General features: G+C 39.0%; 1 protein-coding gene across 1 annotated transcript in view; it reads right to left on the bottom strand.

Annotated features, from left to right (window-relative positions):
* NUP214 (nucleoporin 214) overlaps positions 1–20,304 on the bottom strand; it is a 3,229,616-nt gene that overhangs the window by 2,341,503 nt on the left and 867,809 nt on the right. The window contains exon 13 of the mRNA XM_044058190.1: positions 7,892–8,073. Within this exon, the coding sequence (XP_043914125.1) occupies positions 7,892–8,073 (182 nt within the window). The remainder of the gene's footprint in view (positions 1–7,891; positions 8,074–20,304) is intronic.

A 20,304-nucleotide genomic window follows, 5' to 3' on the forward strand; every position in this document is an offset into this window, starting at 1 on the left:
GGAGGGGTGGGAGCAGGAGCATTCCCATGTGGATGTTAGATGTGAGTGGAGTGATTTTTTAAAGGCAGGGAGGCTGGTGATGGTACGGATGGAGGGAGGGAGGGAGTTCCATATGCGTGCCAGGGCAAAAAGCAAGAGGTTTTGTCCTGGAGAGCGAAGGGTTTTGTACAGTTCTATTAGGTTTTGGTTGCTAGGTCTTAGGAATCTTTCTGGGTGGTGCATTTTAAAGGTAGAGGAAAGGGAGGGACAGAGGGAGGGGTGAAAAATTAGTTTGTGTGCATAAGTAAGCTGAGTATAGGTGAGATAGTTGTGAAGTTCTAGCCAGTTTAGTTTGTGGAGGGATGCACAGTGATGGGTTGATGATTTGTGGCTAGAAGCAAATTTGGCAATTTTATTGTAACAAGAGGACAGTTTGTCTTGAGAGATGATTGCAGGTTTGTTAGGAAAAAGGCACCATAAAGGAGGGAAGGGATGAGAAATGTAGTAGAGAGAGTGAGCTTAGTAGATGTAGTGAGGTATCTACTGTGTAGGTAGAGCATGCCAAGTTTTTGGTGTTTTGTTTTTATGTTTAGTTGTACATGGGAACTGAATTTAAGCTAGTCATCGATCTGGACTCCTAATAGTTGGGTTTCAGATACCAGTTCAAGAGGTGTGTTATTCTGGCTGGTGATGGAGAATAGATTTCTATCAATGGTGTTTGTTTTAGAGGAGGTAAATACCATAAGTTTGATTTTTGACACATTGAGTGCTAAATGATAGTCTTTCATCCACTGTTCTGTGGTAGAGAAGGCATCTTGAGTCAGCTTTAAGAGAGTGGGGATGGATGTAGCAGTACAGATAATGGTTGAATCGTCTGCAAATTGAATAAGGTTAGCGTAAGGGATCGAGCGGAAGAAATCATTTATGAATATATTGAAGAGGAGGGGACCCAGCATGGAACCCTGGGGGACATCAGTGGGGGTGTTAAGGAAAGAGGACATGGATTTTTTCCACTTAACAGCTTGTTACCTGTTAGAGAGGTAGCTGGTGAACCAGTTGAGAGAGGGAGGGGATAGGTATAGGTTGGATAATTTAGTAAGGAGAAGGTTGTGAGAGATAGTATCAAAGGTCTTAGAAAGGTCAAGTAAGAGGGTAGAGACAGTAAAACCAGAATCCCTGGCTTTATTCAAGTTTCCAGGAAGAATAGGAGGGCAGTCATAATGCTGTGACTGGGTCCGAATCAGTGTTGGGTGGAAGTTAATAAGTTGTTGCCTAAGAGATAGGGAAGGAGTTGAAGATGGATACATTTTTCCAGGTGTTTTGAGAGGGGAGAGAGGATGGCGATGGGACGGAAGTTTGGAATATTGCTATTATTGCCTCCTTTGTGCAGGGGTATGATGTAAGCCTTTTTCCAGAGTACAAGACCTTCTTGGATAGAGCGATTGATTAGGATACTGATAGGGAAGGCAATGGCATCGGCAGATATGCTGAGGTAAGATGAGGGAATGTTATCGGGGGCATTGGTGCATGGTTTTAGCTTTTGCAGGAGTTTATGGTAGAAGTAGGAATGGATTTTATGGAGAAAGGTGAGGGTTGAGATGATTGGGAATGAGAGGCTGGAGGTGAAGGGGGTGACAAGAGAGGAGATGTAGAAGTAAGGGGTGAAGTGTTGTTAGAGAAGGATGAGGTTAGTTTGGAAAAAGAGTTGAATTGGGTGGCTAGATCTATATCTAGTGCATTTGGGTCAGGGCTTGGGTTTTCAGTTGTGCCGGGTTTTAGGAGGGTAATGATATCTTTCCAGAATTTTTGTGGATTGGTTTTATGGTTGTTCTGAAGTAAGGAGAAGTAATTCTCTCGGTCTGCTGTGATAAGCTTTTTGACTCTGTTGAGAAGCGTTTTGAACTCATTAAGGGTGGTAGGAGTTTTGTTTCTTTTGTAACGTGCCTAGGCTTTGTCTCTAAAGCGCATAGTAGTTAGTGTGTTTTTTGTTAGCCAGGGGGTGGGTTTTGTTTCTTATTCCTTTGTTTTTTATGGGGGCATAATTATCTAGCAGTTTTAGGAAAGTTGCATTAAAGTGTGCAACAGCATTATCCAAGGACAGAGTTTTTAGAGGGTTCCAGTTAAGTGATTGCAGGGATTCAGAGAAGGCTTTTGGGTTGAAGTTTTTAGGTAGCGAGTAGTGATGTAATTATGAGTTACTTGTAAGGGAGAAGGAAGACGCCTAGCAAAGATGGGAAGGTGGTCGCTGAGGGAATCAGGAAGAGTTCCACTATCAGGGTAGTAGTGGGGGTGAGAGACTAAGATCCAGTCTATAATACTGCCAATGGAGAAGTCTTTAAAGGGCCTGGTAGAGGAGTTGATGAGCTGAGTGTAAATTATATAGATTGACATTTTTGGGGTGTGTAGGGGACTGAATGTAGGCCCAATTAATGTTTGTCTCCCATGAAAATTGTTTCATTACTGATATTGGTAGAAAGACAGGAGAGGATATCCTCAAGGACTGAGATACTGTCTCCAGGGGGAATGTAAAGGGAGGCTATGCATATGTGTTTGTGTTTATTTAACTGAAATAGAGCCAATATTAGTTCTGCATTGGTGAAGTGGGGAATGGGTTTATTATAGGTAGTAATGGAGAGGGAGGATGAATAGAGTAGAGCTACTCCACCACCTTTTTTATGGGGACTGTCATTTCTGATGATGGAGTAGTTAGGTGGTACTATTTTAGCATCTTTTATATGTGGTTTTAACCAGGTTTCAGAGATAGCGAAGATGTCAGGTTTGCTGTGGAGAAGCCAGGCATGCAGGTTGGGAATTTTGTTTGCTATGCTTTGGGCATTTAGAGAAACTAGTACGATGGATTTAGATGTAGAGGAGGTGGTGTTTGGGCCGGGGTTAGGGTGTATATCACCAGACAGAAGTATGGATGTTAGATGTTGGATTATGCTGAAAAGGTGTTTGGATTGATTTGTTTCTATGTTGTGTATTGTTAGATTTGTGAGGGATTTGGAGGTTAGAAGGGGGCTAGAGATTTTATAAAGAGTGATTAGTTTGTAGTGAAAAAATAGATGGTTGTTAATGGGATACAGGCCAGGGGATATTGAGATAAATGACCAAGTGTGTTGTGGGGAGGGAGTTGGTTGTATGAAGGAGTGGTGAGTGGGTTCTGGTGCTGGGTTGGGTAAGGTAGTGGAAGTAAGTTTCAGAAGAAGAAATAGTTGCACTGAAAAGGATGCATGTTTTGTAAGCATGTTGAGGCTATGATAAAGTAGATATATGGTGTTGAGAAAGGTATAGGAGTAGGAACTGCCTTATTAAAATGGAAGGGAAGGGTGGGGTGATAGATGGTGAATAGGGGGAGGGAGAAGGAAGAGAATGGTGGTGAAAGGGGTGGAGTTTAATAGGTAGAGAGGAAGTAGGAGTGGTTGAGTATAAGTTCAGAGGCACTGGGGGCGGGTGGAATTTGGGGGTAGGGTAGGGTAGGGGAGCGGAGTGAGCCCGCATGGTAAACGCAGCAGGTAGAGACAGAAGGAAGTGAAGCCTACAGAAACTATCAGAGACTGTAACTCATAATTAATAAGGGCTGCAGTTCAAGAGTTAATGAGGGTAGTATGGACAAGGTATATGAGGTTGTTAAATTCCTGGGAAGTAGAGGGTGTTAGGTAGTTTTTAGGGTGGTAGAGCAGAAGTAAAATAGCTGATAGAGTTTGTAGATAGAGAATAGCTGTTAATTTATGGTGGAGGTTTGGAGGGGAGAGACTGGGCAAGCATCTGCAGGGATGTTTAACCTACTGATAAACAGCTGAAACTGTAGGTGGTGCTAAGGAAGGAAGGAATAGACTAGGTAAGCGTCTATAAGGTGTGTGCTGCCGCCTAGTGGTAAGGAGAGGGTGGACAAACGTGAGGGAAGAGTCTTTATTCACTTATGGATTGGGTCTAGGAAACACTGAGAAAGACTGGAGGGGGTGAGTAGTAAACAGGCTGCGATAGGCTACTATCACTCACACGGAGGTCAGAATAGTACAGGCTTTGTAAAAGAATGATTCCTTAATAAGGTTGCATAGACTTAGGTTTCCTTAGGTAGAAAATGCAATCCCATTGGTGGAGATTGAGGATGCCTGGGTAGTAGACCGTTCAAATGCGTCTTCTGTTTGGGGCAGTGGTAGTCCTTGGATATAGATTGAGGGAAGGGAGTGCTCGGGTGTGAGGCTGTAAAAAGAGAAAGGATAAGATTAGGCAATTGCAAGGCAAAGTAGGAGAGATACAAGGAGAGGATTAGATTAAGAAGGAAAGTTCAAGGTGTAGGAGAGAGAGAGCTAAACTGGAGGTGGAATTAAGAGCAGGTTTGCATAGAGGGGAGGAAAGGTTGAGAGAGACAGGGATAGAGAAAAAATGAACTATTAAAACGGCAGTATTTTAAGCAGTATTCTCTCTAATAAAACATTTCCCCTACAGTAATAACTATTAAACAGCAGTAGTTTAGGCAGTAATCTCTCTAATAAAACATTTCCCCTTCAACCAAGGAGAATAAATATACCTCGAGGCAATCAGGGCACTACTAAGCATTAGCAGCAGAAAAAAAATCAATATTAGCGCTTGAAGAAAGCATTATATGCAGTAATAACTCTAGTAAAGATTCCCCTGCTGAAAATTCTTTTCACTGCATTTTGCAGCAGCAAAACAGTCAATATTAACGGTAAGAAAAACATTACAGCCAGTGATGTCTCTAGCAAAGCATTTCCCCTACATTTAGATGCATTTTAGGCAGTGAGTCTCTAGCGAGGCATTTCCTCAACATAAAATCCTTCTCACACCATTTTGTGGCAGCAAAACCAATCAGGTTTGCCAATTAGACATGTTTTTTTTTTTTTTTTTGGACCGATGTATCTCTAGTAAAATATTCCCCTGTAGAAAACCCTTATCACTGTGTTTTGCGGCATGACAATGCCAAATACCTTAATAAATACCATTCCTCCCCTTCAACTACAACCTGTATCTACCTCCTATATACAATCTCTTATCCAAAAACTTAAACCCACCACCCCTTCCGCCGATAAACTTCCTGCTGAATTCCTACAACTAGCAGCAAAAGCCATTGCTTACCCTGTCTCCATCTTAATAAATAGATCAATAAAAGAAAGTAATGTCCCAGCAATCTGGAAAGTATCACATATCATTCCCCTCCATAAAGGAGGCAAATCTTACGACTTCTCCAACTATCGTCCCATAGCACTTCTATCCCCCTTAGCTAAAATCATGGAAAAATGCATACATAAACAACTACTCAACCACCTCCTCAATAATAGCCTTCTAGCAGACACTCAACATGGTTTCAGACCCCACAGTACTACCACAGCTCTTCTTTCCTTCACCAACACAATAAACCTAAACCGTAATAACAATAATCTTACATCTTCTCTCTTCATAGACCTATCTAAAGCCTTTGATATGGTAAATCATATACTTCTTCTGCACACACTAAAATCTATTTCCCTGGAGCCCTCTTCCCTCACCTGGTTTTCTTCCTATCTTGACAATCGTCAGCAAGCCGTACTCTGGAAAAGCTCTCTCTCTGCTCTCCTCCCTATCTCATTAGGAGTTCCACAAGGGTCTATTCTAGGCCCACTTTTATTTTCCATCTTTATTAATGACCTTCAATCATCTATTCCTAATACTACCTGCATACAATATGCAGATGATTCCACTATAATTTGCACTGCTTCTTCTCAAACAGAACTCCAGTCTCAAACTCAATCAGCCTTCTCAACTGTGGAGCAGTGGTTCTCCAATCGCTGTCTACTCCTTAACCCCAAAAACTAAATTACTACTCTTCTCACCTACCCGTAAATCGACTTTGTTAAACTTCTGTATTACTGCAACTGATAACACCATTATTTCTCCTGACTCCTCAACTAAACTTCTTGGTGTCACTATTGATAATTATCTTAACTTTGATTGTCACATCAACAACACAATAAAAGCCCTTAACAAAAAGATTGGATCCCTATACAGAATAAAGTCCTTCCTCACACCTGAAACTAAGATAACCCTAGCCCAAACACATCTTATTTCTACCCTTTTGTATGCATCTCCTATTTACACTAATCTATCTAAAAGCAACCTTAAGAAACTCACTACATCTTACCATAATATTGCCCGCTTTGCCACCACATCACAATTCAGAACTCACCACTGTCTAAACCTACAACAACTACACTGGCTGGAATTCCCTAATAAACTTATTTTTCAACAACTCCTAATTGCTCACAAAATTCTATACCAACCTTCTAAAACACCAGCTCTTTCCAAACTCTTGACTCCCTATATCAACCTGAAACAACTACGTTCCTCTGACAAATTACTTGTTAATATTACCAAGACTTTCAACTCTGCAGGCAACTGCCTTTTTTCTAACTCAGTAGGTAAAGTATGGAATAATCTTCCATCTGATCTGTCCTCTTTACATACTCTTCCACTCTTTAAAAAACAACTTTTAATACATCTTAACAAATTCTGGCTTTGCTCTTGTACCAACCCAGACTAGCCTGTTGGCATCCTTAACTCTATCATTAACTTTTCTTAACTACTTGGATGTTATCTTCTTCTGCAACTGATATATTACCGCTATTTATTGTAAATATTACATATCTTAAAAAAAAAAAAAAAAAAAAAAAAAATGATGATCTCATACCTTATTATATTGTTCTTACTAGGATTGTTCTGTATTAATTAAAATCTATAATATTTGTAAGTTCATTTTTCCTTTGTATAATCACACTTGTACTATGTCTTCTTATGTATTTCCAATATTGTATCTAAACTGAGGAGCTTTTCTCCCCGGGCCTCCACTGAAAATGGACATTAATCCAGTTGGACTAGCCCGGTCAACAAATGTAAAATAAAATAAAAATAAATAAAATAAAATAATAAATTTTTGGCACTGAAAAAAAAAGAAGCAATTCCCCTGAAGTCCCAGAAGAAAGACAGTTCCTCGAGGTCGTCAGGGCTCTCCTAAACACTAGTAACAGGATAAAAATCAGTCATGCAAGGCATAGACATTACACAGAATAAGCATAATATAGTGTTTGTACAGATAGCAAAATATAGGCTCCATTTGAGCATAAACACATATTGTGCACAGACATATATACTGGGAAATATGAAGCGAACAAGTATTCAAATTACATCTGCATAGATACTATGAGCTGGTTCCGCAGATAGTACTTCACTGCAAGAAAAAAAAACACACTTTTCAAGAAGGAGCAGCACCACTACTCCACTGAAGGAACAGAAGCCAGCAAAGGCATAGAATAATGGAGAAGAAAAGCCAGACTTGGACTTGCACTTGGACTGTGGGTCCGCTACCTACTATTTTTTATGCTCTTAATTGTGATCTCTGGCTAATTAAGATTGTCCCCCCTCCACCAGGACTCCTCAAGCATAAAATTCCTGCCAAGAAAGGCCTTACGTTTCTCATGTCAAAGAAGGCGAAAGTAATGATTAGCACTTTGGTTTGCTTTCATTAAAAAAAGGAAGCACCTGTCACGGGTCCACTTAAGTGATCTGCTGGCCAGACAAGTGCATGTTGTTAGGACTAATCTTTTAAAGTATCAAATGCAGGACCTATCCAATAACAATGCAGAAGCAAGAAGCAGATATGAACTGGCCAACTACAGCTGTAAAGAACCACAGGATCTTGGAGCATGTGTGACACGTAGCTCAGGTGTAGGCATGGAGCACATTGGGCCAAAGGGGCCATAGGTACCAAGCGCACAACCGCTCAGTATTTTTAAAACAATCATACAGAACTGCACAGAAGGAAACACGTACAAGCTCCTTCACTGGAAAATCAAATACTAAATTCAAACTTTGTATTATAGTCCATGCTGTTCAACAGTGACACGTAGTACCATACCTGCTGCAGGTGATGCGACTGACGTCTTACTTGAGGCAACAGATGAAACTCCAAGAGCTGGAGGCTGGTTGAAAGGCCCTCCTGTCGGTGGTTTTGGTGTTGAAGTGAAGGCAAACATAGCAGAACTTGAGGGAGCAGACTTCAGACTTCCAGATGTTGCAGGTATGTCTACAGCTTTAGATCTGAAAACCAAAGCTGACAGTTATCCACCTGACAACAGCAACCCAAGCCAGCATTGCAAAACAGTTTTAAAGTCATACGCTATACTTTTAACATAACTTCGTAATCAGAGCACTTAAATAGTAATTGGTAGTAAAATAACACAAAAACAAGACAATAAAGATACAGTGCAATGAAAAAGTATTTGCCCCCTTCCTGATTTCTTAGCATGTTTGTCACACTTAAATGTTTCAGATCAAACAAATTTAAATATTAGCCAAAGATAACCCAAGTAAACACAAAATGCAGCTTTTAAGTGATGATTTTATTTAAGGGAAAAAACTATCCAAACCTACATGGCCCTATGTGAAAAAGGAATTGGCCCCCTTGTTAAATCATGAAGTAACTGTGGTTAATCACATTTTTGGGAAAGCAGAGTTCAATTTCACTAGCCACACCCATGCCTGGTTACTGCCAGACCTGTTGAATCAAGAGATCACTTGAATAGAACCTGTCAGACAAAGTGAAGTAGGCCATATGATCCCAAAAAGGAAGACAGCATGCCGCAATCTAAAGAAATTGCGGAACAGCTGAGAAACAAAGTAATTGACATCTATCAGTCTGGAAAAGGTTACAAAGCCATTTCTAAAGCTTTGGGACTCCAGCGAACCACGATGAGAGCAATTATCAATAATTGGAGAAAACATGGAACAGTGGTGAACTTTCCCAGGAGTGGCCAGCCTACACAAATTACCCCAAGAGTGCAGCAACGACTCACCTAAGAGGTCACAAAACAACCCAGAACATCATCCAAAGAAATGCAGACCTCAGTTGCCTTAGTTAAGGTCAGTGTTCATGACTCAGCCATAAGAAAGAGACTGGGCAAAAAAGGCATGTATGGCAGACTTTGAAGACAAAAACCACTGCTGACTAAAAAGAACAAAGACTCATCTCACTTTTGCCAAAAACATCTTGATGATCCCCCCAAGACTTTTGGGAAAATATTCTGTGGACTGACTAAACAAAAGCTGAACTTTTTGGGAGGTGTGTTTCTCGTTACATCTGGCATAAAAGTAACACGGCATTTCAGAAAAAGTACATCATGCCAGCAGTCAAACATGGTGGTGGTAGTGTGATGGTCTGGGGCTGCTTTGCTGCTTCTCGACCTGGACGACTTGCTGTGATTGATGGAACCATGAATTCTGCTCTCTACCAAAAAATCCTGAAGGAAAATGTCTGGCCATCAGTTTGTGACCTCAAGCTGAAGTGCACTTGGATTCTGCAGTGATCCAAAACATACCAGCAAGTCCACCTCTGAATGGCTTAAAAAAACAAAATTAAGGTTGTGGAGTGGCCTAGTAAACGTCTGGACTTGAATCCAATTGAGATACTGTGGCATGACCTTAAAAAGGTGGTCATGCTAGGAAACCCTCCAGTATGGCTAAACTAAAACAATTTTGCAAAGAGTGGGCCAAAATTCTTCAACAACGATGTGAAAGACTCTGCCAATTATCGCAAATGCTTGACTGCAGTTGTTGCTGCTGCTAAGGGTGGCACAACCAGTTATTAGATTTAGGGGGCAATTACTTTTTCACATAGAGCCATGTAGGTTTGGATAGTTTTTTTTTTCCTTTATAAAAACATCACTTAACTGCATTTTGTGTTTACTTGGGTTATCTTTGTTTAATATTTACATTTGTTTGATGATCTGAAACATTTGTGCGACAAACATGCAAAAAATAAAAAATCAGGAAGGGGCAAATACTTTTTCATTGCACTGTACATACTACAAATATCTGTATGGTGGGACAGCCATTAAAAAAAAAAAAAAAAAAAATTATCTACTTTTACTGTCTTGTGTTTCTACCTACTTTATTTTACTTTTGCATCATCTTAAAAGTACTCAATTAGATTTATTACTGCTTGTTGTAACTCATTCTAAGCCTTTTAGTTTAAACACTTGGGCTTTAGACCAGTTGTTTTACATTAGGAAGGTTTGTGGTCTGCACTGTAGTGGCAGAACAGGTAGCTTACATCCTTCTAGGTTGGGAACTGCTGATTGAGGGCTCAGTGTGTTATTCTAAAAGTGTATTCATTCTGGTTTAAGCACCTGGGCTTCAGGCCAGTTATTTTACATTAAGAAGGTTCATGGTCTGCACTCTTGTGGGAGAAGAGGCTGGACTCCGCCCTTCTGAGCTGGGAATTTCTGGTTAAAGGCTTATAGTGGATGCATATTTGAACTGCTTCTTACTGAAGTTGGTGCGCATTGTTTGCTGTGGCATAGACTGGATTCGGGCCTGCTGGATCTAGCTTTGTTTGTGTAACTTGAGCACTAATCCAGGCATTCTCTAAAGTATTCAATTGTATTTATTACTGCTTGGTAGTAACTTGATTAAAGTGTAGCTATCATTCTAAGTCTTTTGGATTAAGCACTTGGGCTTCAGACCAGTTCTTTTACATTAGGAAGGTTTGTGGCATGTACTGTGGTGGCAGGACATATAGCTTTCATCCTTCTAAGTTGGGAACTGCTGATTGAGAGCCCAGTGTCTGTTATTCTTAAAGTGTATTAGTTCTGGTTTAAGCACTTGGGCTTCAGGCCAGTTATTTTACATTAAGAAGGTTCGTGGTCTGCACTCTTGTGGGAGAAGAGGCTGGACTCTGCCCTTCTGAGCTGGGACTTTTTGGTTAAAGGTTTATAGTGCCTGAATATTTGAACTGTATCTTACTGAAATTGGTACACCTTGTTTGCTGTAGCATAGACTAGATCCAGGCCTGCTGAATCTAGCTTTGTTTATATGCTTGTTGTTTGTTTGCTTATTTCCCTGGAACGCTAATTCCACCTAATATGCGGCTTCTCACCGCTTCTATGGATCACTAGTGATATCTGCATTGCTTACTGTACTTATTTCCTTGTTTCACTTGAAAGAAAATTACTGGTTGTCATTTTTGCATTTAAGTTACCTGTAACACACTGCACTTAAGTTACCTGGCACTTGCTCACTAAAGCAATTATATAAGTCAGCACTAAAAATTAAAAGCACTACACCCTCACTCCCCACTGGCCCTTGTTTTCAATTATTAAGGAATTCTCAATATTATTCTACCATGTCCAAAGGTCAGTTGTCAATCTCCTCTCCAGTCCAGCTGGTGAATCTGGGAATCTTGAGGCAATGTTACAACTGCCTCATGTACACAGACAACCCTCTCCTCCTCCCAACAAATTCCACACATGTGAGAGATGCAACCATATTGCCAAACTGGAGGCTAAGCTCTCTCAACTCAGTACTGGCATAACCAGTCAGGAGGAGAAGGAAACCACACTCACTACAATTCCAGTCTCACATAGACCTACCACAACAGCAAACCAAACACAATCACACAAAAACATACTTGGAGGCTCTAAATAAAGATCTGCCTAAGCAGCAGAGACCTCCAAAGCAGACACCCAAGCAACCGCTACCCCAAAACAAAACACGTGCAACACATATCTCACAAAGCCAGTGTGCCGAACAGTCACAGCCCTTAAGACTAAACAACACACCTGATACACTTGTAATAGGTGACTCTATCGTCAGGCACACTGACGTCCCGCTCACCAGGCTGAACAAGGAGAGGGTCACGGTGAGCAGCCTGTCGGGCGCTAGGATCCGCCACAACACAAGCACTCAGGTCACTCCAAGGCAAGTAAAAATATGACTCAGTCATTGTCCATGCTGGTGTGAATGACCTGAGACGTACCTCCCTGGACTAAGAATGATGCCACAGTATGAAGACAAGATTATCAATTTCAACAATTGGCTTAAGTATTGGTGTCATTCAAAGGGGATCCAATGCCTGTCAGCCTGGGATGACATGCTCGACAAGCCACGATGCTTCGCTAGGGATGGCTTGCAACTGTCACCCCTGGGCTTTCGGGTATTGGCAAAGGCTCTTGCTACCCCCATAGTACCTTTTTTAGGCAAGGCTCAAAAGACAAACCCACCTCCATAGATATCACAAGGGATAAGAAACTAAGAGTAATGCTACTCAACGCCAGAAGTCTAAACCTCAAGATGCACGCACTCGAAACTCTCCTTAGCATGGAGAACATCGATATCTGTGCAGTAACAGAAACCTGGTTTAGGGCTCCCAAGAGCACCCCAGCACTACCAGGTTATACCTCATACCTTGCTTTTTGGCCCCAAAACTTGGACCGAACCACAAAAGGAGGGGGAGTATCGATATTCATCAAAGATACCCACACCTCCAGGTTGTTGGCAAAGCACGAAGCATCAGAGACTATCCATGTGCAACTAACAGTGGGTAAAACTGCTTTCCAGTTTATAGCCTGCTACAGACCACCCTCCCAAACCCAGGAACCCCACTCGGCCTTCCTGAGAACACTGGAAAATATGAAGGTCTCTCCAAACACCATTATATTGGGCGACATCAACTACCCAACAATAGACTGGGAGCATTACTCTAGCTCCAACACCGTAGCCCAAAGGTTCCTAGAATTTATAAACTCAAATGCTATGGAACAACTTGTTACCACTCCCACAAGAGGGGAAAACATACTGGACCTGATAACACCAACATGGGGACTCTATGCTCCAGATTAGAAGTGTATCCCTCACTGGTAAGATCAGACCATAAACTAATCTCACTGGATATTCACATCCCAACCCCACCCCCTGCCCAGAAAACCACAGTGAAAAACTTCTCTAAAGCAAATTTCACACTCCTCAAAACCAAGGTGGAATCCTTCAAAGCCCCTGGGCCTGTGGAAAATACGTCCCAGACCGCAGAATCCTTTATAAACGCATTCTATGAACACCTTCAGGAATGCATGGATCATGTAATCCCAAATAAAACCAAGACCCAATCCTCCAAAGGCAGACGTCCTGTCTGGTGGACCCCAGCCATAAACAAACTATACAATAGAAGGAGGAAGCTACTACATGATAAAGCAAAATCCGAAAAGGGAAGGCATCTCTGATCAGTATTAGCAAAAAACTACTGGCACTCATAAAATCATATAACCAAGTAGAAAGCACCACAGTTGAGCTGGATATAGGCAACAGTTTATTCAGTTCCAAACACCGAACACAAAGTGAAAAGACCCACACTTAACGCTGTAAAAGTACAAGTAATGTTTTCGTCATCAACTTCATCAGATAAATTTCACAATCCCATAATTCCCTTTATATAGACACACTAATTACAATTAAACCAAATAAATCAATTAATCAATTAATGTAAACAGGATGTCATTAAAAACTGTCCTTATATGGTCATGTCAGTGTTATTAAGTTGATAAAAATCACTTTCATATATTAAAAAACACATTCTTAAAATTGATTTAAAAAACATTTTTTAAATTGTCATAACTTACATTTAAATAAAATTTATTTAAACTATAAAATTCATTTAAAAATACAAAAGGTATATACAAAATAAATTTATGTTGTTGTCTTTGGCTCCCCCATGTGGCCCAAATCGCACATAACATCACAAGTCAAATAAAACTTTTTATAATTTATGTCCTTAATGATAGCAGTTTTTTTTCTATAAATTTAAAGCTTGGCTGATCTCAATTTTAAAACTGGAGCTAAAGATATCATGTCATTAAGACCTGGAGGTCTATTGGCTTCTAGTCATAGCTGCCAGTATAGTTCCCTATATTCTACTAGTGTCTCCCACATACCTCCCCTGGGATCCACATGAACTACTTCCAACACAAAAAATTGAAATACTGATGTTTTACATACCATGCTATGTTTGTAAAGTGCATTATTTTCACCTTTATTTCTGATATCATACATATGTTCATATATTCTTTGTTTTAATTTTCTTTCACTTTTACCCACATAGTACGAATCACATTCTTTACACATAGCTAGGTATATTATGCCTTTTGTATTACAGTTAACATAAATATCCAAACTTAATTTCCTTTTCCTTGCTTGTAAAAAAATGGAATTTCCAGTTTTTAAATATGAAGAATAGTTACAACAACCACGTTTACATAGACCTTTTCTAGTTCTTGTTGTTTTGTCATAGTTAATATTATGGGTGCCTTTGTCCAGCATGTTCTTAATAGTGTTCCCTCTACGATATATGTACGTTAATGGTTTTTCAAAAATATGTTTTAAATCTGATATCTTAGAAAAATTATTCCATTCTCTATCCATAACCTTTCTTACTACACTTGACTGTCCGTCATAATTCATAACAAATCCCATATTATAATCCTTATTAGATTAGAATTCTCTACTGGAGTGTCACCTGTTTCTATAAAAGGAGATGTTTTTCCTATTAATAGGAGCAAATCTGCCCTTTCTTTCACACTTCATTCAATAATGCATCAAATAAATTACTAGGATATCCCCTGTTCATGAATAACTCCTTTAATTTAATACATTCATTTGTAAAAATTTCATCTACTGAAGTCATTCTACTCATCCGAACCAACTGGCCCTTCAACACTCCCTTCTTCTGATACAAAGGATGTGAACTAGTGAAGTGTAGATAAGAATTAGAGAATGTTTCTTTACTCTGTATTTTGATACAAAATTTCCGTTATCTTTCTTGATATTGACATCTAAATATATTAGTTCCTGTGTGTCATATTTGTGGGTGAAATCCAAAAAATTAGTTGTTCCATTCAAATATTCAACAAATTTCATAAAATTGTCTAGATTTCCTGTCCACAAAAAACATAAATCGTCAAGAAACCTTCCGTACAAGGTCCACTACTCACTAAAAGGAGAAGTCAGGAGAAAATTCTTCTCCCAATAGGCCATAAGGATGTTAGCATAAGTGGGGGCACAATGTGCCCCCATGGCCACTCCTTTCTCTTGCTTGAAGTACTCTCCTTGAAAGAAAATAAAATTATTTTTCAACACTATTTCCATCAGGGTCAATATTGTTCTGAACTCACTTGAGGTAATCTCTTTAAAACCAATTAACATCTCCTCAAACCATTACATACCAACGTCATGTGGTATGCTAGTGAATAGGTCCACTACATCTAAAGTGCCAAAGCCAACTTTTCACTGTATAAAGAGGGATTTAGTCTCCTAAGGAAGTCCCATGAATCTTGTAATATGTTAGGGTTGTTCAACACCAACCCCTTCACCTTAGTATCTATATACTTAGCTAAGGGTGCAGTCACTGAACCATTAGCCGAAACAATGGCTCTAAGTGGTGGATCATTACTATTTTTATGCACCTTAGGAATTCCAAATATAGAAGGGACTTTTGGTTTTTTCAACAAGCAAATATTTATATGTTTGCATATCTATAGATCCTTCAATTAATAAGTCATATAATACTAACTGTATTTTCCTATATGCAATGTTAATTTCATTAATTGATGTTCTAGAATATTTTTCAGTGTCACTCAAAATCTCCATCATTTTACCTTCATATTGAATGCAATCCATAAATACTACACCCCCACCCTTGTCCGGTTTCATCACCCTTAAATTTTTGTTGTTTATTAAAACATTTAAAACTTCCTGTTCAGAAGGTATTAAGTTAGGGTGTACAAATTGTTTTTTCAAACCAGTCCTTAATTCATTTTCAAGTTTTAGTTCAAAATTCCTCAACTGGGGGTGCAGTGGTGGATTGAATGTACTACTACGTACCAAGCTATTTTCTTTGGATTTAGTTACCTTTCCACTGAATAAAAGTTCTAAATTTGTCTTTCTTAAGAATAATTTCACATCAGTTAACAGTTTAAAAATATTAGTTCTTTGCCTAGGTATAAAACCAAATCCTTTTGATAACAATTCAAGCAAAGTTTTGTTAACAGCAACATTACTATAATTATATATACTAAAATCCTGACATGTCCATCTATTACCATCCTGTGTAATATAATTTACTAAGTCCATCTCGTTTCGTTCCTCCCCTGGGGTCTCCAACCCCTCTACCTGTAGTTTTTTGTATTATATACTACCGGTTCTTTGTCCATAAGTCTTTCTGACCTCCTGAGCGGAGGAAAATCAGAAAAACTAGAATAATTTTCTATGGGGTACACATCCATATGTGTTGTTCCTTCCTGGAATTCATTTTCACTATAACCATTCCATCTCCTAGTCCAAGATTTTGGCTTGGGGTAGTGGGTTTTGTTCTTATATTCTTTAGTGTCTCTCTGAATCTTTCCTAATTTCCTTTTCTGTACCTCCACACATTTTGATTCCAAATTTTTAATCAATTTGTTATACTTTGCCCTCCCTTCCTCTACCTTAAAAGCAATAAATCATTTGTAACACCATGATTTATTTTATCAATTTTATCATATAATTTCTCCATTTCACGTGTGTTATTTTTAATTATAGCTCTTATTATTTCAAAACCACACTGATCAAATGCATTCAGTAAATCCACACAAAATTCAGTCCCTTCAACCACATTGTTCGGGTATTTACAAACCCTTAAGCCTTTTGGTACAATTTTTAAATCTAAACAGTGTTTTAAATAAGCATTATCCATTTCCATCATTTTATATTTATATAAGTAAAAGTCCAAGTCATTAAGCATATTGGTAAAACTACCATTTTTGATGGAATTTAAACGCTTATTGGCAAAGTCAAATTTAACATTCATAATGTCAGAAAGATGACCGCCAGTACCTGTAAAATCTCTATATAAGCTAAGTATATAGATACTAAGGTGAAGGGGTTGGTGTTGAACAACCCTAACATATTACAAGATTCATGGGACTTCCTTAGGAGACTAAATCCTTCTTTATACAGTGAAAAGTTGGCCTTTGGCACTTTAGATGTAGTGGACCTATTCACTAGCATACCACATGATGTTGGTATGGAATGGTTTGAGGAGATGTTAATTGGTTTTAAAGAGATTACCTCAAGTGAGTTCAGACCAATATTGACCCTGATGGAAATAGTGTTGAAAAATAATTTTATTTTCTTTCAAGGAGAGTACTTCAAGCAAGAGAAAGGAGTGGCCATGGGGGCACATTGTGCCCCCACTTATGCTAACATCATTATGGCCTATTGGGAGAACAATTTTCTCCTGACTTCTCCTTTTAGTGAGTATTGGACTTTGTACGGAAGGTTTCTTGACGATTTATGTTTTTTGTGGACAGGAAATCTAGACAATTTTATGAAATTTGTTGAATATTTGAATGGAACAACTAATTTTTTGGATTTCACCCACAAATATGACACACAGGAACTAATATATTTAGATGTCAGTATCAAGAAAGATAATGGAAATTTTGTATCTAAAATACACAGAAAAGAAACATTCTCTAATTCTTATCTACACTTCACTAGTTCACATCCTTTGTATCAGAAGAAGGGAGTGTTGAAAGGCCAGTTGGTTCGGATGAGTAGAATGACTTCAGTAGATGAAATTTTTACAAATGAATGTATTAAATTAAAGGAGTTATTCATGAACAGGGGATATCCTAGTAATTTATTTGATGCATTATTGAATGAAGTACTGAGTGAAAGAAAGGGCAGATTTTCTCCTATTATAGGAAAAACATCTCCTTTTATAGAAACAGGTGACACTCCAGTAGATAATTCGAATAAGGATTATAATATGGGATTTGTTATGAATTATGACGGACAGTCAAGTGTAGTAAGAAAGGTTATGGGTAGAGAATTGAATAATTTTTCTAAGATATCAGATTTAAAACATATTTTTGAAAAACCATTAACGTACATATATCGTAGAGGGAACACTATTAAGAACATGCTGGACAAAGGCACCCATAATATTAACTATGACAAAACAACAAGAACTAGAAAAGGTCTATGTAAATGTGGTTGTTGTAACTATTCTTCATATTTAAAAACTGGAGATTCCATTTTTTTACAAGCAAGGAAAAGGAAATTAAGTTTGGATATTTATGTTAACTGTAATACAAAAGGCATAATATACCTAGCTATGTGTAAAGAATGTGATTCGTACTATGTGGGTAAAAGTGAAAGAAAATTAAAACAAAGAATATATGAACATATGTATGATATCAGAAATAAAAGTGAAAATAATGCACTTTACAAACATAGCATGGTATGTAAAACATCAGTATTTCAATTTTTTGTGTTGGAAGTAGTTCATGTGGATCCCAGGGGAGGTATGTGGGAGACACTAGTAGAATATAGGGAACTATACTGGCAGCTATCACTAGAAGCCAATAGACCTCGAGGTCTTAATGACATGATATCTTTAGCTCCAGTTTTAAAATTGAGATCAGCCAAGCTTTAAATTTATAGAAAAAACTGCTATCATTAAGAACATAAATTATAAAAAGTTTTATTTGACTTGTGATGTTATGTGTGATTTGGGCCACATGGGGAAGCCAAAGACAACAACATAAATTTATTCTGTATATACCTTTTGTATTTTTAAATTAATTTTATAGTTTAAATACATTTTATTTAAATGTAAGTTATTTATGACAATTTAAAAAAATGTTTTTAAAATCAATTTTAAGAATATGTGTTTAATATATGAAAGTGATTTTTATCAACTTAAAGTAAAATGGATTTTAAAATAACACTGACATGACCATATAAGGACAGTTTTTAATGACATCCTGTTTACATTAATTGATTTATTTGGTTTAATTGTAATTAGTGTGTCTATATAAAGGAAATTATGGGATTGTGAAATTTATCTGATGAAGTTGATGACGAAAACGTTACTTGTACTTTTACAGCGTTAAGTGTGGGTCTTTTCACTTTGTGTTCGGTGTTTGGAACTGAATAAACTGTTGCCTATATCCAGCTCGACGGTGGTGCTTTCTACTTGGTTATAAGTTTATTTTAGCACCATTTTATCCTTTTGTGGTGTTACTCATAAAATCGTCTAAGGCCAACTTCGAGAGAAAAATTGCACAGGACACTAAGGATAATCACAAGGCTTTCTTTAGTTATGTTAGGAATCTGGGTGGGAATTCCCAGATATGCTCAGAATTAGTCCAGAATGACAAAAAATACACTGAACCCACAGACATTGCTAACATCCTAGCTGACAGGTTAGGCGCAAACTCCCCCCCCCCACCAAAAGGGCTAATATCTATCCCAGCAGAGTGCTGCCCCCCTGACATCTCAGATGCTCAGGTAAGAGCTGCCCTCTCCAAAGCAAGAAACACAGCAACAATGGGACCAGACAGTGTCCCGGGCTGCTTCCTACATGAACTCCAAGAAGAGCTAAACCCAAACCTAAAACTACTGTTCAATCTCAGCCTTACTACAGGATATGTACCCAAAGAGTGGCGTACAGCAACAGTGGTCCCTCTCCACAAAGGTGGTGCCTCAACGGATCCTGGAAACTATCGCCCCATAAGTCTCACTAACTTGGTCTGCAAAGCTATGGAAAGGATCATCATGGACCTTTATAAATAAAGATATTGGGGACCTACAGACACTGGATCCTACCCAGTTCGGCTTTAAGGGCAGATCCTGCCTCTTAAACCTGGTCGATTTCTTTGAAACAGTCACCAAGGCCATTGACAAGGGGAAGGTGGTCCACACAGCCTACCTGGACCTTGCAAAAGCCTTCGATGCAATACCCCACTCGGGTAATATAGATAAGCTCACCTGCTTAAATATAAACCCCTATGTCACTAGATGGGTTGCAAACTGGCTCAAGGACAGAACCCACATGGTTAGAATAGCTGGAGCCATGTCAGACTCCAAACCAGTTACAAGTGGCGTCCCACAAGGCTCAGTCCTGGGACCTCTCTTGTTCGGTATATATTTCTCGGAAGTACAGGCCAACATGGAAGGACTGTGGCTGACCAAGTTATGAGCGACTGCAAACTGGGTGCCATAATAGACTCTCCAGCCGACACAAGCATCCTCCAAAAGGGCCTCATAGAAACAGACAACTGGTGCCAGAGCCATGGCCTCAAGCTAAACGCCAAAAAGTGTATAGTCATCCCCTTTGGCAAAAACAAAGTGCCCACAAATTACCACATAGGTGGTAATCCATTAAGTACAGAAGAAGTAATTAGGGACCTGGGGGACCCAAGTTGATAGCAATCTCTCATTTGACAACCATGTGGCCAAAATGGTTAGAAAAACATTTTATATAGCCCACCTAATCATGAAGGGATTCACATCTAGATCAGGGGAGGTCATCGTGCCTCTTTACTCATCTCTCATCAGGTCCATAATTGAGTACAATGCCCCTTTTGGGATGTACCTTACCAGACACCTGCAGCAACTGGAAAGACCCCAAAAGTACCTCACCAAGAGGATCAAGGGGCTCAAACAGATGCCGTATGC

The sequence above is a fragment of the Protopterus annectens genome, chromosome 16.part0 (genome assembly GCF_019279795.1).
Source record: "Protopterus annectens isolate FY-2018-M chromosome 16.part0, PAN1.0, whole genome shotgun sequence".
Lineage (NCBI taxonomy): Eukaryota > Metazoa > Chordata > Ceratodontiformes > Protopteridae > Protopterus > Protopterus annectens.